This window comes from Genypterus blacodes, unplaced genomic scaffold, assembly GCF_046128005.1.
Source record: "Genypterus blacodes isolate CSIRO-AG114 ecotype Tasmania unplaced genomic scaffold, CSIRO-AGI_Gbla_v1 ptg000195l_1, whole genome shotgun sequence".
Taxonomy (NCBI): domain Eukaryota; kingdom Metazoa; phylum Chordata; class Actinopteri; order Ophidiiformes; family Ophidiidae; genus Genypterus; species Genypterus blacodes.
The window spans coordinates 756,000-783,691 of NW_027466995.1; the positions used below are offsets into that span (position 1 = coordinate 756,000).

Genomic DNA, 27,692 nt, shown 5'->3' on the forward strand with positions numbered 1-27,692 from the left:
CAAGTCCAGTCAAGTAGGAGGACAGGATGAACCAGTTGAAATTGTGTTATGTTCAAATCTGGTACAGTGGATGATAAGAACAAGACACGACTGGAGATATAGATCCCCAAATATGCTGTTTACCTCTTTATCATGTATAAGGGCCATTACACTCTTCTTGCAAATGAAAATGCATTAGTCTACACTAAATAGAGCAAGAATAAAAGGAGAATAAAAGAGGACCTGAAGGAGACCAAGAAACCCTTGGAAGTAAGTGATGAGGGAGCCCAGACCAGATTCCACTTCTGCGGCTAAAGCAGGAAGCTGTCCGCCTCCAGTAGCACCTACTCAGCTGACTTCACATGACGCAAAACCTGAAAATGGCATGAGTGATTAAATACAGTCACACCATAGACTTTACATACAGACTATTCATCACACCCACGACCGCATTTTAATATACTGAAAAAAAGTTTGCTCAAAAGTTTGCTTTGTATTTAAGAGTAACAGCTCTAAGTGCAAGTTGCAGCCGACTCAAGTGAAGTGTTTGATCAAAGGCGGCAGGAGGCTAATAAAAATCAGTCAAAGAAAGGTTAGGTTCTAGAGCCTATGTAAACAAACACTTGTGTTCATTTGGAAGGTGCCTATTTAGAGTGACTGTACCGTGGAAGAAGAAAATCCTGGAGCACGACTCGACTGACGGAAAGTTGGCCTGCATTTGATCCAGAGACAAATTCATAATTCGAGCCTTGGCACAGAATGTACAGTCTGGGGAAAAGGAAGGGCGCCTGCAAACGGCTCCATCGCTGATAGTCGTGCAAGAGCCTGTCTGTTATTTTTCTGTTGTGTTTGGATTAAGACCAAGTGAGTTTATGGTAAAACCCTCGATACATTTTAATCACATTACAATTGTGCAAAGGTGAAAGAGAAAATGGCTATAAATCATTCAACAAACCATTTCATTCACTCACACGTACAGAATCTGAGAATACATGTCAGGATTGCACACATTTAATCATATATTCAAGTCTGAACAATCAGTGAGTGCATTAGCGCTAACGTTGTATAAACTCTATGTAGTGTGTGAGGTCTTGGTGACCACCGTACCTGCTTTTGGCTTAAAAATTTAATACATTCATTTTTCCAGTTTTGAGAAAAACTGTAGTGACAAAGCAATTTTCTCATGTCATTTTCAAGCAAGCAGCCTACAAAACATAAAACGATTCATTGATCATGGTTGGAAATATAGTTTTCTCTCAAAAATAATCCAAGTAAACAATACAAAACATGTTTCCATTCAACCAACATCTAAAATGCATCAAACTGATCAGAATAAAGAGTAAAAGAACAAATAAAAAAACCCCACCACACCTTTAAAATAATCAGGAATGCATCAGACAACAACGACAAAGAAAAAGAGTCTCGCTCTCAGCCGCCACGAGATGTTCACGGACGATGAAACTCAACATTACTTCAATCTAATCAGGAGCAAAGCATCAACTGGAACACACTGACATCATCACATCAGCATAGCAAAGCAAAGATTTCTCCTTTCACTGGCTCCATTTGCATGCACAGCAGCAGGCAAACACACACTAAGAATAAAACGTCATCAGTCACAGAATATCTTCCTTGGTGAACTGATCTATTATCTATCTATTGTTAGCAAATCTTTTGACACTAAAATAATAATTTAAATTCAACTCGTCAACTTAGATTGTCTTAAAAGAAAATCTTAAAATGAAACCACAGCATGTGAAAGAGTGAACTTTTAAGCAGAACAATTCAGTGCAGGTTCTTGCTAAAATCATGGTCATTTCAAAAGGGTTGTAGAGGGAGAGAAAGGGCTTTTAAATTGTTGTTGTATAATCTAATCCAAAGTCCATTGTGACTTTGTCTAGGCGGTAATTGATTTGTTTGTTGTGTGCATGTAAATAAAGCCAGAGTGCATTAATGCTGATGTGAATTACAGCAGAGGGAGGAGGGCCAGGGGTCATTAAGTGGTCACCTTTCCAAGATCTTTGTTTGGGTGCATTATTGTTTAGTAGTGCTGGTTGTTGCCACTTGAATGTGCGGTGGGAGACACAACATTCACACAACACAACAGGAAGTAACAGGACGGAATAACAAGCTCTGCTGATCACTTTCTAAAAAAAAGTGGCAGGTCTTTGTTATCAAGGATACTCGGTATCCTCTTACCACAGTTTCACTCCTATTATGTCTGCTAGACACTGCAGAGCAAATTTACACATATGCACGCACACTCACACTCATTAACTAAGAACGGATGATTCACCCAATTTCTGTATAGTATTAAAAATCTTGTAATAGCAACAATAGACAATCAATGCAACTGATTTGACTTAGTGAAGCATTGATTCCACCCAGACAGAAAAAAAAATCATCACATATTTGTTCTTGTTTCGGTTTCTGACTCCCACAGAGTGAAGAAAAACACTGCAGTATACCGCCACTCACAGAGTGAATTTCCATAATATCCTATCAAGACACACACACACACACACACAAAATAGCACATGGTAAAAAGGTTCCACAAGAAAGTGCTATTGAATGTTGTCGTCAGACTCCAAGTGATTGGCAGAGTGAGTCCAGCTCCTTCTGTGCCGCTTCATCCTAGAAAAAGAATTGTGTTTAAAATCAAAATCACTTGCTCTGTTCTGCCAACTATGTTGTACCTGAGTATGTGTTTGCACCAATCAGCTACCACTGTGCTTTGTTTTATTATCTAGCCAGCTCTAGTCATATAGTAAACAGAGAAGAGAAAAAGCAGAAGGTGTAATCCTGTGAGCTGATATAACCGTGTCATAGGTCAGTGGTGAATTCTACCTCTTTGGAGACAGAATTCATAGGGCGAGCAGCTTCACACATCTTCCTCGCCTTCCCCTTCTGTCCCATGTCTCTGTAGCACTGCAGAGGAAAAGAACTGTCAATGTATTTGATTATTGCCAGAATAAGATCCCAGCTTCATCCCGCAGTTACAAAGTTACATATACTCACCTTCGCTAGAAAGACGTAGTTTGTTTTGGAATATTGTGGCTTGATCTCCTCAACCTGGTACAAAGACAGCAAATATGGCTTGCATTGGTCAGTAAGGCTGTAACGGCAGCACGACAAGAAATAAGCTATGGGCCTTTATAGAGGTGGTCATCTGCAAACATTCACTCTCACAGTTAGTTGAGTGATAAGTAACTGGGGATACTGTGTGAGCTCGCAGGATGTGTTTGTTGAAGCTTGACAGTGTTTCCTGAAGCTTTCCTCGAGGCCATGAGCAACATGTTGTAACAGGGACGACTCACATCAATCAACTCTTACCTTACAGGAAGTCTATATGTATGTAGTCTATAAATACATTTAACAAATGACAATCAATTCACATAGTAAAAACATAGTACGTACATTTACATGTACATTTTTCCATATCTGTGTGTAGAAATTACCTTTAAAACGGTGATAATACACATTTGAGGCAGATTGGAAGCAATTCTAAACATCAGATTGACTCAATGTCAGATACATTGTTTTAAAACTGCTGTATTCACGAGATGGACAGCAGGCGGTAACACAGCACCTTGAGGAAGTTCTTCAGCGCGTCTTCAACTGTGGCAGTCGGAGGTGCTCCGAATAACGTGGTGGCAACTTTCCTCTCAAGCCACGTTAGCTGAGCCACCTGCAAATAATCCAAACAATTTCTAAGTAAAAAGACATTTCTGTGAATTAATTAAGACAGAAATAATGTCAGTATTTGTGATGTAAATATGTTTTGGAGGCAATTCCTTCATAATACCACAATAGTGATGTATTGTGATGATCAAATTCAGTGACAATGACATAAATAACATTTGCCCATAATATCATTCATGTTTAACTACTTATTTCACATTCAAAACTACATTGGAATCATAAGTTTGCCAGTTTTGAATGCTTGAACATTGAAAAATAGGTTATATGAAAGAGTAGCTTTGATATTTCCAAATCAGTTTGGTTACCTTAACCTTAACTATTCCATACAGAAAAAAAACACAACTTTCTACACTTTATCATCTTCGCCAGGCTCCCTGTACACACTGATCCTTGTCATCTGAAACTTCTAACAGAGGATGATAATGGCCAAGTGACACTGGGTCAAACATGTACTGTTCCTGCCTCACACCATTCATTATAGCCACGTCTAATTGCAGGTGTAGCATTGCTTTGGCGTCATCACAGGACCTTTCAAATAGCACGGCGAACAGTGGGGCATTGTTGAACAAGAACTTAGCACAGACAGTCCATCACACTGAATCCCTTAAAAAATATCAGGTGTTACTGCTCCACGAGATCTGCACAGTCCCTACACTGCTGGCTGTTGCTCAGGTGCGGCCAGTACATTTGAGCATTATGAAGAAATTTCTATTGTGTCTGCTTAACGTTAAGAAATCGCTTTCTCTCTTCCAAGCGGTTACTGATTACTGGCAGCAAATCATCAGATAAGTAGCTCATGACCTGACAGAAACAGTCGGGAGCTGTACACGCCAAAAACAGCTTTGCTATTCTTTCAACAGATCTCAACACGAGGTTACATAACAAGATGTGATGTTCGCAGGAATCAAAAACAACTGCCGTGGTCTTATGGCGCATGATTCGAAACAGGATGAAAAATATCTCGGTACAATCTGATTTTAAACTAACAATGGCTGGTGTTAACCTCCCGTAGCGCTGTCTGTGACCATCACAGAGGGAAAAACAAAACTTTGGGAAACCTAAACAGTGGGAATGAATGAGGGGAAGCGGTGGGTGGGTTAGCACAGGCAGGAGGCCACGCAGACGTGTCAGCCTCCATAAATTCTGTGTTTGCCGAAGTGAGGAGAGATGGGAACAATAGATATGTGGCGGGGTTACAGGAGTGTGTTGTGTGTGCTGGGGAGTTTGGAGGGGGACATACAGCGTAGCACCAGCGGCCCAGTAGGTAGTAGGACAGAGGGTCTTGTGGTTTCAGCTCGATGGCTTTATCCAAATGTTCCTGAAAAGGGAGACAGACAGTCAGAGACAATTTTTCAGTGTTGATTCACGACATGACTGCTATTCCCACTGCCTTCTGTTCTGTCCTGCTTCACCACACCACAAATATTTCTCTCTCTCACACACACACACACACACACACACACACACACACACACACACACCTCTCACACACGCGATCAAAACAAGCGACTACACACTCCTCACCGTCTAGCACCCTCCCTCTTTTCCATTCCGTTGCTCCAGTACCTGTTTTTTTTCATATCTCCTCTCTATATCTCTCTCTGTGTTTCACCTGTCATGAATTTTGCAGGTACACAGTGGGGAAGCCGCTGACAGGAGATAAAATACTACATGCCGTTCTTCCACACTCACACATCTTATGTAACTAAACGGCTGCAAGAGTAGTATTGAGCAGCCACACATTAATTTTAAGAATATGCATTACATATTGTGACAATCAACCGCATATCACTTAGCACATATTTTGTAGATTCTGATGAGGTTATAAAAGTACTTTGTGACGGAACTTGCCTTGAAGATGTATCCATTCTTTATCCTGTTCTGTATTGTGTCATATTCTGCCATAATACCACACATGATGGCGTACCTGTGAAGAGAGGACATTTTGTTCATATAGAGTATCTACATGTTATACTGCTTTATTATCTTGGCACACCACAGTCACACTCTATCATTTCAGTGCACCGTGATTTCTACTTCAAAACAGAACCCGATCACTCTCAATGTCAAAAAATTATTTTGACTTGTGGTGCTCATGCTGAAATACAAATCCAATTGTGAAGCTCTTCCTAGGGGAGGTTGGGTTGGAGGGACAGCATGTTCCCATCACACAACCCAATCTCTGGGTCACTAGTTACCGGCCAACTCAAAGGGGCACTGGAAAAACAGCAACACTCAACTTTCCTTAGCGAGACTCCTCATTAGACAACATAAGATTCCCTCACTACTAATTGATAGAGCTGGATCAGTTGGCAGGTGGAGGGGAAACAAAGAGCGAATTACATTTTGTAAGTCTGCATGACGCTGAGGGCTCGGCGAGGAGAGGAGAGCGCTGATCAAAGTCTTTTCACCGCATGGCTGTTTTAATCCTACTGCTACTTGATGTCAAACATCACAGAGCGGCACAAACACCTTTTTATACGAAGGATCTCCAAATCATGTTTGACATGATGGTAGTGATGGTAGATGAAATCTGAAATTGTGCGTGTGCGTGTGTGTGTGTGGAAGAAGGTGTCTGTGTGAATGGATTTTTTAACAGAGCATGAGGTAGTGGTGACTCTCTAGTTTTTTCCGGAGACATAGTGCTGGTGATGATGCCTGAGCCAGTGCCTATTAGCAGGAATTTCCACAGAAAAGAGTCTCGCTCTCAGCCGCCACGAGATGTTCACGGCCCAAGAAAGTTCTGGCTTCACGCCAAGGAACAATTGACATGAGGGGCCAGAGGCAAGGAGAAATATGTCACACAGTTTGTTTGGGAGTGCTATTTTTAAACCCACAGAACAGTTGAATGAATGAAATGAATGAAATATGCAAAACCCGGAGTCAGTGGTCTATAGGAGAGATACACACTCTCTCCAATTTGGTTCTCAAAGGAATTCCAAGACAAATTAGAGAAAGCACAGAGAAAGGAAAAAAGATATGAAGAAATTCTGTAATTTCTGTAGAGAAAGCGGTGTTCCCAGTGGTATCTTGTGTTGTGTGTGTATTTCGGACCCCCTTCCACGTGTATATTCTTAACTAGTAAGTAAAAATGTAAGCGATGCTGTCAATGACCCCGATGGAAATACGTCTATGACCGCTAGACGACAAATAAGCTGACACATACAGTATCTAGCTTTAACAAACAACTGAAACTGAAACCGCAATCTCCACACCCTATGATGTAATTCTCAACACATCTGGGTTTTGCAATGGCACCAACCCAGTACTGTTCCAGCACCTGCAGCAGTACCATGTCTATGAAAATAAGCTTCTGTCAGAATCTCATTCAGGCAGAGCACACCTACATGGATTACAACACTAAAAGATGAGCACAAATTATCATTGGATACCTGGTGATTTATGGTAGAGAGCAAATTGGGAGAACATGATGAGGAGGCAATTACAGAATTACACAATTTGAGAACTATTGTTGGTTTGCACCTGCTTTAACATCATTTTGAGACTCCTAAACTGGAGTAATGTGTTGCTGTTGGCATACAGGGGTTCCACAAATGGACAGCACTGTGCAATTCAAACAGTGGCTACAATATAATTTGTGTACAATGCAAACAATTATGTGTTTAACAAGAGCTTTGACTCCAATCGTAACAGTCTGCTCAAAGAAAGATTCTCAGAATGTTAGATAATGAAGTCCTATGTTCTTGCTCGAGTTGAACATACAACTATACCGTAAAAAACACCACATTGGCTTCATTTCGTCACTGCAATACTATGCAAGATGATTATTTGTTTAACAGTACTTAGTTACATAATGTTATCTGCTACTGCCATTACACCAGCATTTAAAATATACCATGTGTTTAAATGTAATAAATCACAGGAGTGCCAAAATAAGTAGAGAGGCCAAACTAGCATGCCAGAAGGAAGTACGACACATGATAGAGATCAAACGTTGGCCAGGTGAGGGCTGTGGGAAAGATTGCTCAACATCCAGGCGACTGCCAGATACACGTTTCCCTCCCACCGATTGGCCCGTTCTACCATCATTCAGCTTGCAGAAAGTCTGTCTGTGTTTAGTGAGAAGTATGCGGCCACAAGACTGCCAGCAGCATAGGTGCAGCCGATTGGCCAAACGCACAGAGCAAAGGACACATTACGAGTGGAGACAGGGGCGGGCCTTAGAGAGAGTGAAGGAGATGGGATGTGAAGGTGGAGGGAGGTGTGTCTAGCCTCCGGGGCCTACCTGATGTTGTTTATCATTCCCTTTCTTCTGAGTTGAAATACTATCTCTCTTGACTTTCTAAGGCAAGAAAGGAAAATATGAAGAAGTGGAGGAAATATGGGAGGGGACAAAACATTTATGATAGGGGGAAGATGTGAGGAGGGCAGAACACTTAATTGTGGTTCAGTCATATCCTCGGCTCTACCGGGCAAAAACAAAAGGTCTGGTGGAATCAGCAGATCGATTTCAGCCTTCGAATCAAAACATAGAGAGCTCATTCAAAGACAGAGAGGACTGTGTAGCACTCCAGGCCAAAACCTGCAGCAGAAATAGGAGGAGTTTCTGTAGAGGAAAAGTTCATGAGAGAAGTGTGATGATAGATGCAGTCCCTGAGCGGAGAGTGTTGTTTTGGGATTTGTGTTTGTGTCAAGTGCTTCTCAGGACCCAGAGTGAGGTCTGAAACACCACAGCCCTGGTTGGATGACCACCACCACAGACACACACACGTTCAAAATTAAAGTTGTCGCTACAAAGGTCAAGGTGAGCCCATCCCCCCTCCAATGACAGGCACTGTCGCAGGCTCCCAGTTAATCTGCGGGCCTTTGTACCATGAGAGAGGCCCTGTAGTCGGGGATTTACAAGGGCTTGAAATTCACACAGATGGATCACTGGAAACGCAACCTACAAACAAAGCCTGTGATACGAGAATACAATCACATCTCCCTGCCACCAGCCGGCTGATTATAGGCTAACAACAGGCTTCACGCTCAGTCACGTAAGCACCATGCGTAACCCTATAGATGCGTGTGTGTGTGTGCAATTGCACTCACTGGCGTATGTATCCCCAAACAAAACCACTTCCGACAGTACATCCCAGGAATGTGCCACATCAGCTCTCGTTTTTGTGAAATTTGCTAGAAAGCTCTGCAACAAATATGATGACTGCCCTGTACTTTACTGTTGTGGAGGAGCTGGCAACTGAAAGGGGACAGGTGCAGGCATCTACAGTGAGGTTTCCACTGAACTGTGTTTTATTAAAGACGGACACAGTTAAATTTCAAAGAACAAAACATCAAATATTGCCAAAAAAGTTTGTACGCTTGGGTAACCTGACAGCACCCATCTCAGTAGTGCTCTCCAACATTCAATCGACTCCATATCCGTCCAACTTCAAAAGACTCCTCATCCACCTCTCGTTGGAAAGAACACAGAGCCGTGTGCATGACATAGAGTGGAAAAGTATGTGTACTGTAATCCCATGTAAAGTGATGACTGCTACACGGATGTCACATTCATTCATCACTTCCAGTCTCCGTACAACCAGTACGTCGGCTCAAAAAGGAAGACAAATGTTTGGGAGGATCACAAATGTTTTTGCAACCGCTTGTATAACCTGTTATGTATTTATACATGATGAAGTTGAATAAAAGCTTGCCTATTTCTGAAACCAGATGTATACTGTATCATTCATTTTAACACAGTAACACAGTAAACTACCCAATTTGAGATGGAATGGTGACTATGCAGAGTTGACTTGAATTGATTGTACATGCATGCAGTTCACAGAGCAGCTGGGTGTAATGTGCTTTCACCTTTCGTAGTGACAGTTTATGTACAAATGCGTACAACTTTCCCTGCAAGCCAGAGCCATAACCGAACAGGTTTGATTACACCGCTCTCCTCGCCCCGCCTACTGCGCTGTCAGTCAAGCAGGTCTCAGTGAATATTAATTAGACACTGATTGCGCTTTGTTTCGCAGATCAAAACTTATGGACAGAATAATTTCAAGTGCTTTTCAAAAATGGTTAAAGCTAAATTCTGATGGGACAAATTTGTACAAAGTTGCTCCGAATCTAGGTCTCAGTAAAAAGCAGTAATGTGACACTTTGTAATTGCCGATGTGTAAAACTGGTTCAACCTAACACAGGTTTATGTGTCATCAAATGTAATTAAAACACTCATGGAGCTTTCAGAACAAACATTTAGGTGAACAACCACTTACTGGGTCGCTACTGTGCACTGGTTTGCTGGGACTTTAGCCAGCTTTGAGGTAATTTTCCATGAGGATTAGCAACGAGTCAACAGGCCTTGTTTGTGTTATTGTAGCATGTAGGGTACACTGCTTTTGTCAACAAATATTGAGAATAAATATAGCTGTGAGGTTGGTTGGCTGTGCAAAGGTTTAAATATGAAAACATTAATTGTACAAGTGATAGATGGAAGAAGGCCTCACCAGGATCTCCCACAGTAAATGCCACAAACATCCAGACTGCTGTGTAAACTCTGTGCCAAAACACCAACTTTTGCATCAGCTTGTCTGTCTGCAAACCGTACATGCATGCATTTCTTAAATAGATGCAAAAGTCAATATAGAATAATAAGTTGCGAAACATTTGTGGATCTTTCAAAGAGAACCTGAATTATATTAAGCAGACAGGAAAGTAAAATGCTAAAAGAGTTCATTGACCCTGGCTAAGTGAAGAAGTCTGCAAGTAGTCCATGTGACAGAGGAGGAGCTGACAAAGCGTCGGAACAACATCTGCCAGATTTGTGATGAGCTGGGCGGCATTCAGGAAAACAGGTGACACGTTTTCTCACGGCATCGGGACACTTAAGTAAACAGTTGCCTCAGACATAAACTGCCTTGTAACACTGCCTGGCACCATCCCCAGTCCCTGCTTCCTCCACTCACAAACTGCAGCTTTACCGACTAAGACAGCATTTCTGCTCGCTTTAAGAATATTACAAATTCCATTAGTGGATATAGGATTAAGAATTAAGCTTTTTTTTTTGTTGAGCTTTTGCTCTTAATTAGCTAAACAAACACAGCTTTCTATTTCACTTTACATCTTCAATGCTGAGGTATGTGCATGAGCCAATACTAATGAATCCCTGACAAGCAGGACTGCCGGCTCCACCAGGCACTCCGGGACTCTTTTCCATGAGAAACCTCCACATAGCTTCATACAAGTACCACATGCTGGACATGCTCTATAAATACTTGACACTAACTCAGTAACAAATATGTAAACTAGGAAAAGTATCAGTACCAAAGTACATCGATTAGGTAATATATATATGCTGGTTGAAGCTAATCTGATTAAAACCTTACAACCGTAAACCTCCGCAGTTGCAACAGATGAATCTCCATTGCTACTGTATATCCCAGCCTTGATTTCAGGTAGGTTTGGCAGTCAAGTTTTGACATGAGCAGCGTTTCAGATGTGGAATGCACCACTGAGGCCTTTACAAATACAAACAGGATCCACGCCATCATGCCCCCACTGCAAAACTGATTAAAAACAAGGGGATTTTTCCAACAGCGGAGAAGGACGATCTTTTTTTTTTACATCCACAGTAGTCATTCCCCTGACATTACTGCTTCTACTCAGGTAGACTCTGAGAGGAAAGAGTCAATGTCAATATCCAATAGATTTATGTATCACCAGCTACTATGCCACTACATTCCTGCACAAACATACTTCATTCTATAAAGCATGCTATTCTGAAACTAGCTGTTACACACTTACTTTTTATTTATTCATGTGTTTATTGTGTTCAAGCCTATTTTGGTGGCGTTTCAACTGCAAAGAAACACAAACACCAGGGGAGACCTTCTGTGAATGTCTTCAGTCACTCAGGCCAAATCTTCTAAAATTACAAAAGAAATACTTGAGTCAAAGTTCTGGGGAAAGCTGCTGCAGGACTACACATCACTCAAAAGAGGCCCCTCCAGCTACACAACTGGGGAAAGTACATGTGCTGTGTTTTCGCGATGTCTCATAGATTCGTCATTTCAAGAAAAAGTGAACTGTATAAGCATTATATAATATCAGCATTGCCCTTTTTAGATACTGGAAAAGAGTGAGAGTTGTCCCTGCTTGACAGGTGCAGCAACGCCACCATTGGAGTCAGGAAAATGTTAGTCGTTAGTCGTCAGCACGGTCTATACCGCTAAAACACTAGACTATAAATCTTAATACCTTGATCCCACAACTGTTGGCAGCAGATGAGGGAGACAACGCTCACAATTAGTGAGAAATAAATGTATGGGAAACAATTTATGAGAATCCCAAAGTGCTTCAGGGCACAAGCAGACATTATTGAGCCTGTTGTATTTCTTGAGCTGTGGGATCCGGCACCATTAAAAGAAACTTTACACAAAGTAGTTTTTAAATGATGGGGTAAAGAAACAACTTGTACTTACCACTGATGACTTTCAGCACATGTCGGGTTGAAGTTCACAGCCTCCTCACCGATCTTCTTTCCTGAGAGAATAGGAAAAGATCATACACATAGTATAACAACAACAAAAATAACAATCATTACCCTTATATTTGTTTATGGGGTACTTGAGCACAGTTTACATGAATGGATTTAGAGTGATTGTGAAAGGGATGGATTAGGTACGAGGTGAGATTCATCCGGGCGGAAAAGAAACACAAATTCAGAGCAAACAAGCCATCAAGGGCGTTCTTATTCACATTACAAGAGAAGAGAAGACGGATTAGCAGAGTCAAGGGGTGTGTTGACTGAGAAAACATAACAGGAGCTATAAAAGTCAAGAAACACCTCTAGACATTTGCTTTCAGCAATAAAAAAAGAAGTGAGGTGAAATGCAATCCAGGAAAAGAGCTCAGTCTTAAGTTCTTTCATCAACCATTGGAACCTGTTGGATTCCATTTGATCTATTAATATCTAAATGAATGTTACATATGATGCCTTGTCGCTTTAAATAGTCACATAGCTCTGACCGCGTCAAACCCTTTGATAGGGGTGCAGGAAGCACCTGGCGAGCACCGATCAGAGACACATTGATAAGGAAGGATTAAGGATACAGGTCAATCCGGTCTGAAAGTCACGCAACAGCCTCGGATATACTGTGCGTATTGTAATACAAGGAGGTACATGGAAAGCCGTCACACAAACCTTAAATACATGCAAATTTACTGTGTGGAATTGTGGCATTGTGAGAAAAGACTTTTCAATTCAGAGTGCAGTGGCTGATCAAAATGTGTGTAAGCGAACGCCTAAACTGTGGGCTGAATTGCTTAGGGACAGTGTAGATGGGATGGAAAGTTGGTGTGGATCCTGAATTGTAAGCTTGATGAATGAGGTTTTCAATAGTAGATCATTTTGATGGATTACCAGTTTCTGCATGGCTCTTCTTTTCTTCCACACTAGTGCTGACGTCATGAACATCACAGCAGGCTCGAGTTAACCGCCAAAGAAATGCGGAATTCTGTCCAAACTATGATAGATATATAAGACAAAAAAAGTCTTTGAGTCACGATATTCTGCATGGAAACACGTTGTTGTGGATGGGAATATACAGTAGTTGGTTCACACCCAGTCACTCACTTCCTTTCTTTGCTCCAAGAGAACATTAAGACCTTCTCTCTTGTCAATTTCAGTGCCATGATGCAAACAGTCGATCCTTTCCAGGAGGACGGATAACTTGTCCACAGGCTGCTCCTCCTCACGCTCATCTGTGTCGCTTTGCTCTTCCTCCTCAGTGTCTGTCAGCGCAGTCATATATCTGAAAGAACAAGCACAGGCGTAAAGTGTTAGTGAAATAAAAAAGCTTTCAGTTTCTTACATAATATTCCCCTGAAATACAACAACATGGCCTGTAACTCAATGTAAAACTATCTTCTACTTGTTATAATAAATCTGTCTTCCCCATTGGGTACCACACAGATGGCACCAGGCTTGTTTACAAGGGGGGATCACTTAATTGTTCCAAAATAGTAGCTGTTAAGAAGCTGTAGACATCTTCACATGGGTACTTGAAGGTTTTCCTCGAACATAGAGGGAGACTTGTTTGCCAGTGTGAGGCACGCAACAGGGGAGATAGATGTTTTATGATGCCCTTTCAACTCCCCTCAGTTGTATACAACCCAAGTAACATTTAAAAAGGAGCAGTAAAAAAAACAGCTATATCAATGGTATAGGTAGAAATGAGAGGCATAGGGAAGGGTGAAAATATGAAAAGCCTCTATTAAGAGTTGGCAGTGGCTGCATGTGCGTCATTGGTGGTTAAGGGAATATTTTGGGCTGCGAGCCATGGTTCTGGAGGGATGTGTCAGAGCGGGCCACAGACAGAAACAACATGGACCCAACAGGTGCCTTGTGCCGGAGGCTGCTTCCTGACTCCACCCCACAACAACACACCTTCAACCCAGGGTGCTGTGATTACAGGAGTAACATGAGGACATTTGAGCTGTGGAGATTTCTTTCATTAAAGAAAGGGGGAATTGTCAAGGAAAACACACCGTGGCCGACAAAGTCAACAAAACAAATGAAACTGCAACGGTGCGGTGGGAAGGAGGAATTCTGTAGTCCATTACTATATCACATATGTAGTCTGTTGCAAATACGTTTATTCTACTTCTAATTACAGCTAACTTAAATGCTTCTTCTCAATGTTATGTTTACTTTTTTCAGTTTGGCACAGTACGTACTCTCACATCCACAATGTGTCATCAGTCATGACCCAAACACTAACAAATGCTGTCACCAACATGCAGACTTTGAAAATCATAAATAGAATAACGGCATGAAAAACACTGACAATGAGGTGCAACATTTTGTCTTTGAATTTTTTTATTTCTATCTAATATATCACATCCGTCTAAAATCTATGTATGTTTGTGTTGCTAGGATAAAGTGAACTTCATTTTTATTTTTCATAATATTCATCTTGGGTACATCAACCCAAGAAGCAGCTCTGAACAAAGGCAATGTATGATATGCTAGAAATGGCCTAATTTTAAAAAGTTTAATCAGTGTACTTGTCCTACTGTACAGATTTTGGCAAGGTTACAGGCAGGTGCTTGTTTCAAAACGAGGGACATGGGACATTGAATAATCTCATTCCCGGAAAGCTGAGCAGAGATCACTGGCACTGATCAAAGATTTTAATCATCTGGACTTGCCAGCCGGTAATAGACGCCCACAAATCTCAACTCTGAATACGTGTTACCTTCCCCACAGATCTTTTGACTTACGTAGTCACTTAAATCGCCAACTCTTAATCTGGTCCTACGTGAGGTTTTGTTCAGAATGAAAAATCATAAAGTATTGCAGTATCTATTTTGCTTCAACACTACCGACATTTCTGGATGCTACATGAAAGTCCTTTGTGCAGTCTCAACTTCATAATCCTCTCTAACACAGATAACACTGAGCAAACCCTAAAAGCTGCAGGCAAGGCTCCGACATTGATTGGCCAATACATCCCATCTTGAAAATCTGAATGTGCGGGCTTTAATCCGAAGCTCTGTGTGCCCGGACCATGTTTGACAAAACTTGCAAAAGGTTGACCTGACTTACTACGATGACAGTTGTAACAAACCTTGTTTATTCATTATTTTCGTAATTCATTCATTCTTGTTCCCTTTTATTCATTCAGCCTTGTGTTTTCTTTTCCTCTCTCCCTGCAGTTATTTACTCAATGGAGCTAGCGAGACAGGCAGCAGAGTACTGAGTGATCAGCACATTCCTGTCACGCCATTCCACGGCTCATGAATCACTTCATTTGAACGAGAAGAAAATTCTTACATTGTCACATTTTGAGATTGTGTTTGAATCTGCGTGTCTTGCCGTGTCTTAAACATGGCAATGCACCATATTATTATAATCATTTTTGTAAATGTGTTGTAATGTGCAGGACCGACTGCACACAAGCTTAAGATGCAAACTCTTAGGATCTGTTAAATGTTGTGGTGTACATGGAACAGTTTGGCAAAAGATGTCTAAAAACATTCTGATTTAATGTAGAACATAAAGGCTGAAGACCGATATTAAGTTGGCCTTCAAAATCAAAGCACAATATTGGTTGTTTTTGACCAATTAAAACATTGAATTGATATGCACTGACATTGTTTTTTGTACATTTGAAAGTAGGTTACAGACTGAAGTGTCAAGTAATCAATTTACATTTTATGACATAGTCTGATAGACATTCAGTGTTTTGAGGCACTATCTGAGAATCAAGTAGAACAAATAAAACCCCTGTATTAAATAGAAATCATTATACAAAGACAGCACCAGAATCAGCAAACCTGTTACTGACATTGCACTAGATGCGATTTCCTTGGGACATTGTGATTTATGTACGTATGTGACATAATTTAAGATGGGCAAACATCAATCTCAGCAGATTGTGTGCACTCTAGGGGAGGAAATAAGAGCACTAGGGAGATTACCAAAGGCAGTCTCCAGGGTTTCACTGTTCAAAACAAACAAGTTACCATCCCAACAGCACTGGGCCTTGGAGCATGCAGGCCGGCTTATTCACTCCTGCGTCAGGACAAATGAAAGCCTGCTTTACAACAAAGGCTAACTGAGGAGAGTGTAGAGACTTGTTCCCTACCCCCAAAGGGTGAACCCATTTTGACTCCTTGCTTGATTCCATCTTCCTCACTGATCAGCTGCTGAAAGTCTGATAACATCAACTTTGTCATCGCCTTTCACATCATGACATCATCACTAACAGCCTACTACGCCCCCTGCTTGATGTGACAAGTAATACTTGTTTAACAGAAAAAAAACAGAACAATGGTGTGTGATTTACATATGACAGACACAGTGTCACATTACAAGTCAATTCATGCCATCATAACAAGGTTTGTTTCCACTGGGAGCCTGTAAGTGGCAGCACTGAGAGGATACTGTAAACTGGCCTGTCCTAAAAGTTTGTACTTCTCTTCTTCCTGTACTAAATCTCACTCATATAAACAGAGGAAGACATTGTTGTGTCATAGCTGGGTGAGGGTGCAGATGAAAGTTTACTCCTCTAAGCTATGATGGGGTGGAGCAAAGTACCCTTTTTTCTGCAGAATACTGGAAAGAATGGGAAGACAGGGAAAACCAAGCAGCCAAGGGCACTCAATAGTTCAGATTACTCATGAATAGAAAAGGTTACAGTTGAAAGATTCAACTCTTCCTTGCAGACCTTAATAGTCAGTTAAATGGTTTCCCTGCTGTTGTGCTTTTGGTACAGATGTACTCTGGGAGCTCAGTGAATCTAGGTCTGTGCTGGTCAGCTGCAGAAGAGCTCGGAGTTTAATTTATCACAGAGATTCATCCAAATTCCACTGCCCATTCAATTCAAAAGTCTGAGCTTATCATGGCTTGAAAATAGTAAAATGCTGTGAAGGCATCGCTGCAAATAAGAGAAACAACCCAGGCAGTAAGATCAACATTTCAGGGATTACAAAATTGGCATGCGAGAGCTTTTGCTGTCATGGCCCCAGGAGCCAGGAAAAGGAGGCCTGGTTAACGAAGGGGTAAACAAAAGGGGAGCTGTGGGTGGTCAAAGTCGAACCTGACAGACAGGCCAGAGGGCGTCCAGGGTGACAGCTGGACGTGCCTGCCCTGTGTGCACAAAATGCATTGTAAGCTTTCAAAGTAAAGCCAATAAATACGTTTGTTTGGCTAGATACCTTTTATGGAAGAACGGATTTGAAGTAAATAAACGTAAATATCCTGGACACTCAATACCTTCCATGACGTCACCGAACAGTTAGACTAAAGCTCTTAATCACGACACAGACAATGACCTTCTTTTCCCCTTTGTAAACATTTCTCCGTGTGTTGATCAGACATGCCCGCCACTAAACAAAACTACTCTGCTTAAATCAACAACTATCCAATATCATGAATGCCATTTTTTTTTTTTGGGAGAAAGTAAAAACGAAGCGATAATGTCCTTGAGCTACAGCGACGAGATGTGAATAAACTGAGTTGGAGCTGTTCAAGGAATTACAAGTTCCTACACGACACCTTCAAATGAGGCCTCTGACAGCTTGGCACACAGACGGTGTGATTGATGGTCTTCCTAACCTGCAGAAAGGTAGCTCTGAGGAAGCCGTTATGACACATGGGGATTGAATGGAGTAAACAGTCGGAACTTTCAACTTTTCAGCGGCTGACCGTACATGAAGCTGTACATTGTTTTGATGGAAAGTTGTCAACACGTCATACTGACTGTACAAACAGCATGCAGTACGATTCACAGCAAATGATCCTATATCGGTCACAACAAACGGCAAGGCGATAATCTGATATGCAACTGTTGTGCAACGTAGAGTGAAGGAACCGACGTCCATGTTCTTCTTAGATCTTAAGAAAATCATTTAGCTTTCAAAATCAATCTCTTCAAAAAAGATAAGCAGGTATTTGTCTTAACCATAAAGTGCAGCTTTCATGTGCTGCGGGGGACTTTGCAGAAAAAAAAACAACCTTTGTTGAATTGCTGAAGGTTCTGTCCTGGCACATCGCCGCCTGTTGGAAATAAGTTCCCGCATTATTGGCTTTGGTTACATAAATTGAGTAACCTAAAGAATGTAGCATATGTGTTAGACATATTCAGTCAGTCAGTTTCTTTCCACAAACACGCAAATCAAAGGCTTTGACCAACCCTTAGCATCATGGCTCTTATGGAGATATTGTGTGGAGATGTGTTATGATGCCAAACAGCTCCAAACCACCTAAAGACGCATGCAGAGCCCTTTAAATGGATGCGAGGAGCAGGGGAGTAACTGGTTCCTCTGGGTGAGCGCCAGGCATTCCCTAAGGGGCTGGAAATTCTTCACCATTCCCATTTAACACCCCCACACCCTCAGCTCAAAGAAGGAAACAGTGTTGTGAAAGCTTCTTTAATTATGGGAGCTGTGTGTGTGGGTGAGATGCGATTTCTGAAAAGCATAATAAGCTGAGCTGTAATTCAGAGCATTTGATGGGGCCGACAACTGTCACTCAAGGCCAGTGAACCACATCTGCTAGAGGGCAGCCTTAAACCCGCATGTGTTCCTCTCACCAATGAGGAAGGTGATGGTAAGCTAAACTGAAGAGGAGACTGACCTGAAATATTTAATCATTTTTAGCTGGAGCCTGGAGAAACATGACTCATGTGATATGATATTACCTGTTAGCTTTCACACTTACAGGGTGATACCTGCACACTTGTTTATAGCTCTGCAGGTGATACACTCAGGGCCCCGGTGTACTTCAAAAGAGAAAGACGAATGGACAAAAGAACGGATCGGCGAACACGACAAGCAGTACAGTCCTTAAGGGCTCGCTTTGGTCTTTTCTATATCTGATACCTCCCCCTGGCTGTGATTGGTCCAAATATAACATGGATGCATTATCAGTGAGGGCCCAGTAGGTTTAGCTTGACCAATGACAACTAAAAGTTCACTTCGTGTGTACAAGGAGCACGAGAACAGCTTGAATCACCATGTCTTCAGCCTGGCAAGAGGCAGCATTTGATGCTTTGATACTTTAGCGTTAGTTATAACAATGCCATAATTTACTGAAATTTAACCTTGTAATATATTTTGGTATGCAAAGAACATTGACATTAAGAACATAATTACAATGAGAACAAGGCCCCTTTTAATAAACCCAAAATTTAAAAAAACTCAACTCAACGTTCTTACGAAATTCCCTGGAAGATACAGAAGGTACAACACAAGACCAATTAATTTTACAATTGTACTTGTACTAAAAATTGCTCCAAGGACTATGAATAACTGCCAAGATGATACTGTGGATCAGGGTTGGAGAGGAACTGTGCAGCAGTGATTGAAGACACTAGACAACTCAAAAGTGTCTGAGCAGAAAATTGTGAAAGCAGGTAGACTCGGTTTGATTCAGCTGTGTCACTGCACACACTGTACTAAGAGAGGTCAAGCCAGGTCAACTACAGCCAGGTGCTAGAATACTGAAGATCAGCGCCCAATAACATTGGAGGAAATATCTTATTTTCCTACAAACATCTGTGCTGAAATACTGAGATTTCTGAGATGCATGTTCAGAATGTGTTCAGGAAAAACATAAACCTGTCCGACTTTAAGCTTTTCAACTTTATGACCGTCATTTAGCTCCTGGTATTTGTTTTTACACGATGAGATTTAAATGCTAGTCTATGAAAAAGAAACACATCTGTTGTTTATGTTACTCAACTCTGGCATGTGATCAAGGTATTTGGCTGTGGATGGAGGTGGATGACTGGGCATGTGGTGCTTGATTAGTCTGCTGTTCGCACCAGCACCCCGGGCTAAAGTACATACTCTCATACTATAATTTATCACAACGAGCGAGGAAGTTCAACTGGTGAAGTGGGATGGGCAAAAGCTTTTGCGTCAGACGCTGATTACCAACAGGTAAGGTTGTTAAATGGGAAAATACCTTGAAATCAAATTTTCAGCACTATATCATTATGTCAGTTGTTGAATAATGATTTATCTAGTGTGCGTTTACTGGAGGTACCCAATTACAGGCTGGGAGCTTGAAGGAATTTTGTCACTGATGTTGATGGGCTGAAGAAATGCCTGTATTTCAGCGAGGACGTCTTCATCTTTTGTCATCAAAGAGATGTGACAAAGTGGTAGGGTATTTTAGAGGCAATAAACTTTTGCTATACGATGCCGTCAATACACGGGCTGCCAAGTATTGTGAACAGTGGAGTCTGCTGGACAAACAGTGTAGTGATAACAGTGTTTGCACATGCACCTGAAGAAATTAGGCCAGTAAATATTGGCATTCATAAATGTCAATAACTTTGCTTATCTTCATTTTGTTTGCAATACTCCACTGGAATATCTAATACTTGAAAATGACACAGAAAAGAAAGAGTATCACAAACGGCAAGCACTGAAAATGTAGCTGAACTAACTGTGACTCAAATGCACAGAGATCATGTAAAAGAACAAGGGTGTGCATGCATGTTGGTATGGCCGACGGTGTCCAACAGGAAAGGGTTTCAAATTGTCTTTTGTGATCATAAAGTTGGTTGATTTTCATGCGTGCACATTTGGGGAAAACATTGTGGTTCAACAAATCCTTACAAGCCAATCATTTCTGGAGGTAAGCCTAAACTTTGGTATTTGGCACTACCACAAATTCTTTCACATCAAAATATGACCTGCAGACACCAATGCTTTGCCATACTTCCCATTTTAAAATTCACAATTGTGCATCTGCTGATTGTTCACTTTGTCCTGGATAAATGTAACAGTAATTACCTGTTACTAACGGAGGGAAAACGCAGCAAGGCATACACTTATACTCTAGATTGTTATTATACAAGTGTGTAATTATTGTAAGAGATGAATGTAACAACCATTAGTCACAAGTCCTGCCACAAGCAACAAGTGCTGCTTTCCACTCAACATTCCCAGGTTGATGATATTACGTATGATGGAGCCCTATGATTAGTTAACAAATAGATGGGAGCCATAATTGAGGCTCAGCAGTACGTTTAACACGAAGTAATCTGGCAAACTACTAACTTGTCATGGAAGAAACCAAAATACTGACTTGGTTTGCAGCATTCGCAGCAGCTGCCGACCGTGCCTCATGAAACAGGTGGAACATCAATTTGAAATTTAAAAAAGCGTTGAACCGTGTTAGCTGGAGAGAATCTTTTGTTTAGTGGTTAGACAGGGACGATGTAATGTAAGCATGCACATGAGAGGGACTGACTGAGGTGGATGGAGCTACATTTTCAAGTAATGTCTCATTCTTAATCATTGGCTGAAATATAACTGCAGTCGTAGGTGATAATCTAGTTCTCCTTCACTGTGGGCTTTTGAATACTCACCCTCCCTCACTTTCTGCATCCTCTGAGCTATGGGCCCCAGATCTGGCAGTGGCAGTGGCCCTCTTCCTTCTCGTGGGTGTGGTCCTGCGGTGGGGGCTGGCTCGATGTGCTCCTCCTTCGGCCCCACTCTGTCCTCTGAATTCCTCCCTCACTTGGTCCTGCAGTGTCGGCAGTGCACTCTTCAGTGCCTTCATCTCGTCCTTGAGCTCGGACACACACTGCATGAGGGCTTCGAGGCGCTGGAGCACCTCAACCTGACCATGAGGTATCCCCAAACCATTCGCTAACACGGCACCAGCATTGTTAGTGCTGTTGCCGTAATAGCTTGGCAAGGAGGCTTTTCGTTTGGACTTGACTCCCTGGTAATATATGCAAGCCAAGCCAATGCCAGCCACTCCAGCCAAAGCTCCCAGAACCAGCACCTTGCTGTCTGCCTGGGCCATCCTACCGGCCTAAAGAGGAAGGACAACATGTGTTATGATACATGTCATGACATCACTGATGACATACTGTTTTAACCGTATTTATCAGATAACATAGATTTTTTAGTTTGATGACATCGCTATTGACTATTTAAGGAAGCAACAGTTTTTTTGACTGTACATTTCACGTTGTGATTTTGTGTTTTCTAAAAAAACCTTTAAAGTCAAAGTCACCTAGTCTCCTTGTGTACCGTCCTGCATCTAAGGAGTTAGATTAGAATTAAAATGAAAACCTTAACCAACCAAACCAATAATCCATTCAGCATTGTGTGTGATTTGCAGTAGAGATCAATACTGCACTGTAAGATGTAATTCAGTTGTTCTACGCTCAGAGAAGCTGATGTCATTATGATGTTATTGTATTTAACTATGTTGCTGCTGAAACTCTTTATCATCTAGTTAATATCTCAATGGAACCAGCGGCTGAAGCAGTGTGACCTTCTTTTCAAGAGATTACAGCTCGTCCTCACTCATAGCAGTCAAATAACAATAATAATTTAGGAGTCTGGAAAATGTGAGCGGGAAACATAAGAAATGAACACTGATTGGATCATTACAACATGTCTATAATCCATCAGAATGTCATTTTCACACGCTAAGTAGACCAAGAACATGTATATGACACCAGATGTGATTGGCGAGACTGTTAAAAGTTTCTCCTTACAAAGTATTGAATTGTATTGAAAGTACAGTGCTATGACCTTCAACTCCACAATCTTCTCTTCTCTTCTCTATATTCTCACTGCTGAACTCGACACAGACTCCTACATTTACTTACTGTATCCAAACATTGTTTACAAGAATACTACGTTAAGAAAAGCTATCCAGGTAAAGCTTATTCGATCATTGGACACTACACACTAACCATACAGTGAGCATATTAGCCATCGTAGCAGCTTTACACATCTCCAGACACATAAAGGCTTCCAGTATCTGCTGGTTTCAACCATGTGGCATGTTTATCATCGAACAGGGCGTCATTGTATCGATGAACAGACTCACATTTGTCAAAATCCCCCAGCTGATTGGTTACTCCTCATTAGCACAATGCTAACAAGACAGCAAAGTTATTCATAGTTTATACGCTGAAATACGTCGAGAAGTTCGCGTTCGGAAATCTATTTATTAACAACAATAAATGAATGAATATTTTATGTTACAAAAGAAGTATATTTACAGAGTTAAGCGGCTTACTGGAGGTGAGGAAAGGTTCTCTTCTTCCGTTGTCGGTGTTTTTGACTTGACAGCTCTGTGGTGTAACTATAAAAACATTCCGTCTTAGCCGGGGGGTTGGAGGGAAACGTTCCGGGCTCCGACTTTGTCAAGAGTCTCAATGAGAAAAGAGAGAATTCTACAAACTACAGGACGGCCTCAAAGACTAATCAATCTTCCTCTTTGATCATTCAGTTTGTGCCTCTAATCTAAAAATGTACTGTATGTTTGAGACTTTTACAATGATTAATCATCTCAAATGCAAACAACAAGTTATCTCGTTGCAAGGAACTTCACATCCACTACCTCCACCTAAACAACCTGCTTTTCAAGTATATGTTACAATGTCCACATTAAGGATGCCAGACCTACATATTTGTCTAAACCTGTTTCTCCTGTAGCAGCAACTATTCAAATCTCACTGTCTTCTGACTTCTGTCTTTCTGTCTTTCTGTCTTTCTGTCTTTCTGTCTTTCTGTCTTTCTCTCTCTCTCTTTCTCTCTTTCTCTCTTTCTCTCTTTCTCTCTTTCTCTCTCAGCAAGGCTGTTATCAGGTTTGGGATTATTCACCCCTCCACTCCTCGTCAAGATTTCCCATAGAGGTCTGCTGCTCTGAAGGATTGTACCCTGTGTATGATTAATCATTTTTAAGGAAGCACATTTCCTCAAATAAACCCATTGCCCCTCTCAGGTCTATTATAAACCTATTTTTTTGCTTCGTTAACTTTAATTTGATAACTGTGCTGCCATGATTGTACAATTTTGGTGATAAGGACAGTGGCTTTTCCTTGGCTTTCCTAGACCAATGGTACAACAAATTGACACTTAATGAACATAATTTGTGAGCTTTACAACTATTTGCATATTGGCAGCATACCTGGTAACCCTCTCCATATTCTGACTGCAATCCACAGCAACAACAGTAAATAAAACAAATCTCAGAAAGTTATCGGCTCAAAGGTGAAACTGTTCTAGATTCTTTGTGTTAAGTACTTAATAAATGGGAAGAAAAGATTGCACACAGTAATCTATCTTAATCCCTTATATCCAGCTCCATTCACTGACTTGTTGCACAAGAGTCATTTTGTAGTGGTTGTATTACACACTTAATAGCTCTATGTTTGTAGATGTTTCAAACATGTTATACACACAGATCTTAATAATAATGCTACACTTTACCTTTCTCTATATTCTGCAGTGAGTTTCCTCGTAAATAAGTGTCTTCCCTCAGCCTTGGTGTCAGAGCACATGAGTGGAAAATCAGTGATCAAAGTTCACAACAGCCACAACATTAGACTTGCATAAAACCAATGATATGAGCTGATAACTGCCCTTACAACACCCAATGTTGTATAATAATTTAATTTAGTTTACAATAGATGTGTTTTTATATTTATGTATTTCATATTCTGACTTTTCAAACCAGCTATAGCCTTATTGAAGTTCAACTTAGAACTGATTTAGAATCATTTAGGCTCTAGTCTAATTATTATTTGGTTCCAGTCCATGGTTCTTGTCTCATTGAAAATTCTTCTCAAGCTGAATCTCTATCTCTATATGAGATCACACTTCATCTGCAGTGAACATTGCTTTTTCATAATCTGCTATACAAAAAATAATCATTGGTGTATCAAATGCAGTATTCTACAATAATAAGCTGAAATGACTCACATGTGTAGAGTGCTGCTCTCCAGTGTTTTCTTGCAGGAAACCCTGTACCCAGAATGTGAACCAGATTAAAAAAGTTACTAAACATGGGTTTATCAAATTGACCTTGAACCTGCCGGTTGTTAGTGTTTAGCTTTTCTGCCATAATAAATGGCAGTTCCTGTGGAGAGAGAGATAGAAGGTGAATGGTTGACTTGTGATTTACTTCATGGAAACTCTGGAACTTTAAATGTCCTTCTGTAACACAAATAAACAAGCAAAAGAAAGCATGACCGTAGCAATTGTTTTATTATAGTTTTTTTTTTACAGTCTTTGAGGAATGGAAATGTTTATTTACTTTGTCAGTAGAAGGTAAAGCTGTAAGTGGTTGTTTCTTTCAGCTCATAGAGAGGTAGGCAGGCATGCTGGAATATAGAGGCAACAGGGAGTTCCCTTGCATTATATGACAGAACAATTGCTACGTGCAGTTTCTTCTCTGCTCTCTGAATGCGGTGTTGTTTCCTCAGCCCACAGCCTGCATTCTGCCAGCACGGCGAACAAAAAGCCCACCTGAAACCCAGAAGCATGGTGGTGTAGAAAGCCTCAGCAGCGGCCCTGGGTTCACCCCACAGACGTAGATATGCTGATAAGAGAGCGGCATCCAGCCATGACCTTGCTCCCATTTGGTCAAAGCCAGGAGATAAGGGGGATATCAACACAGCGGTTTCTTCCACCCACCACACATCTGCCCCGAGTTCTCATACCACAGGGGACGAAATAAAAGCAACCTCGGTTTTGCTTTTGTGCACAGAAATGTGCCCATTACAGCTGTCAAACAATACATGGGTGAAATAAGGCATTACTATCAGAGCTCTGGTGACAGACCACAGAGTGTGAAGCCCATTTGTACCCTGTCAGTCTTATACAAGTGTTCTTACCCATATGCATGAGGAAAACTAACTTCTGTATCAGTTGCATGCCATGTTTACAGATTTTTTACAGATGTACAGACGTTTAAAGATTCATTCAGCCATAAAGATGTGCAGAGGGTTATGTAACTGATGGCACAGTATTGTTCCGGAGGGACTGGGGAATTCCGACTTATAGGCCTACACTTGCTTTACAGATGTGTATCTTTGCTGCAAAGCACTCGGTGTTCTTATTCTCACGTCTACCTCAATGGCCTCCATTTGATGGGTGTGTCGCCATAGAAACAAAAACGGAAACAAAAATCATCATAACACATAATAAGCATAACACAACACATCGAAGTAAACCCCATTGATGACACTTGTCAGTACATTGACCCTAGACAATAGATGAAGATGAGGAAGATAATTTTGTAAATAGTGATGTTATAAGCAAAACATTTGATCAACAATAAAACTAACTACCTCTTACTTTCATATGAAACATTGATGTTATGATGAACATTTTGAAATATATGTTTTATATAAACCACAGCAACACCCACTGATTTACATGGAAAGTAATTAAGTGATGACACAGCGGCTACATCCCCTATGGGAAAATAAAAGGCAGGCAAATTATCTCTTAGACCTCCGAGCGACTTCTGACTTTCTGTGAAAAATAATTCCTTCCTTCTTCTGTGTTTTCTACAGCAACATCATGTGAGTCATGCGAAGTGCATGCATGCATTCTTCCTTCACCAGATACACATCACACAAAACATGTCTGCAGAATTGAGATCGCTGTCTAATCTCTTGTATTTTGTTTTCCTCTTCCTCATGTTCTCTCTCACACCAAATCATCCAAATAGCATCAAAATGTAAAGAAAGGGGTCAAAATTAGAACTGGCAGCCGTGATCAAGATCCAATCGATTAACAGGTATTTGATTACAAAATACACCTGTAGTAGAAACAACTGAAAAAGAAGATTTATTGATGAGTTTATTTCTAGCACTTTGCAGGACTGAGTAGATTTTAAACTGATCTTTCATGGAAAGGACATTTCCTGGATCAAAATATGTAATAAAGATTAAATGTTGAGTAAGACAGAGTTCACAGCAAAACATTCAAAAACAGCACCAACCCATTCCCAGCCTTGAACTTTGATCGGCCATGGCCGTCCCCACTATACACACTAACCAATTTATTACAGAAGAACTAACTTTTTTTCATTGAGCTATTCTCTTAACCTGCAAAATGTTGTCTCTCATGCAAACTATAGGCTAAAGAGGCTGTATATGATTCTCTCACAGAGCTCAGAGTATATAATGTCTTTAATTTACTGACTGGGAAAGCTGGGAAATATCGTCTTAAAAGTTGTAGGCAGAATTTGAACACTAGGTGGCGCCTAAAGGATGACTTTTGGTAGTCTCCAGTGGTGATGATGAACAAAACAGATAGGATTTGGGACTAGGATAGACAGCGTGCATGTAGAACACCTAAGTCATTGTTACCCTCAGCATTTTCTTTAATCTATAGAAAACAAAAGGAGTTTCCTCACAGCCTCACCTGAAACAAAACAGCCCTTTGTGGTTATAGGTGGATTAAACCAAAGATTTAAAATAATCTGGATTTAAACAATCTCTGCTTTATGACAGCTCCACACGCATCAGCCAGTCTGCATCTGTGTGTGTGTGTGTGAAGGTGAGGAAAACCTGAGTCATGTCTCTCCGGTTAGTTGCATTATGTCTGTTGTCGTCCTCAGGTAGAGCAGAACGTGGTAATTAGACATTACAAAACATCAAAAACATGTCTGGACTCAAGGTGCTCATGAAGATGGGTTGTCCAAAACACCAGTGCTTGTTTACTGTTGGAAAATATATTAACTATACATTTGACTTTGAGGTCAAAATAGATAGATA

At 41.0% G+C, this 27,692-nt stretch overlaps 1 protein-coding gene across 6 annotated transcripts; it reads right to left on the bottom strand.

Annotated features, from left to right (window-relative positions):
* Nucleotides 1-974: 974 nt before the first annotated feature.
* On the bottom strand, nucleotides 975-25,384 carry rmdn2 (regulator of microtubule dynamics 2). 6 transcript variants are annotated; one of them, XM_076169247.1, is made up of 13 exons: nucleotides 25,220-25,384; nucleotides 24,886-24,927; nucleotides 24,394-24,446; nucleotides 21,522-21,973; nucleotides 13,268-13,445; nucleotides 13,055-13,157; nucleotides 12,114-12,174; nucleotides 5,533-5,608; nucleotides 4,922-4,999; nucleotides 3,569-3,667; nucleotides 2,998-3,051; nucleotides 2,827-2,907; nucleotides 975-2,613 (listed from the first exon to the last, which is right to left on the bottom strand). In XM_076169247.1, exons 4-13 carry the CDS (start codon nucleotides 21,962-21,964, stop codon nucleotides 2,560-2,562), a joined length of 1,227 nt encoding a protein of 408 aa, XP_076025362.1. In that variant the 5' UTR covers nucleotides 21,965-21,973; nucleotides 24,394-24,446; nucleotides 24,886-24,927; nucleotides 25,220-25,384; the 3' UTR covers nucleotides 975-2,559. The 6 variants fall into 6 exon arrangements, with proteins under 6 accessions (XP_076025362.1, XP_076025360.1, XP_076025361.1 ...); XM_076169245.1 differs by lacking the exon at nucleotides 24,394-24,446; XM_076169246.1 differs by lacking the exon at nucleotides 25,220-25,384 and having other exon boundaries at nucleotides 24,886-25,007.
* Nucleotides 25,385-27,692: the final 2,308 nt, after the last annotated feature.

What these genes read in the sequence shown, in the direction of transcription:
- rmdn2 (XM_076169245.1), bottom strand. Translation starts at nt 21,964, where the DNA reads ATGGCCCAGGCAGACAGCAAGGTGCTGGTTCTGGGAGCTTTGGCTGGA. An exon ending in TGTGCTGAAAGTCATCAGTG is followed by an intron (nt 5,609 to 12,113) that starts GTAAGTACAAGT and finishes CTCTCTTCACAG; the next exon opens with GTACGCCATCATGTGTGGTA. An exon ending in ACTACGTCTTTCTAGCGAAG is followed by an intron (nt 2,908 to 2,997) that starts GTGAGTATATGT and finishes TTTCCTCTGCAG; the next exon opens with TGCTACAGAGACATGGGACA.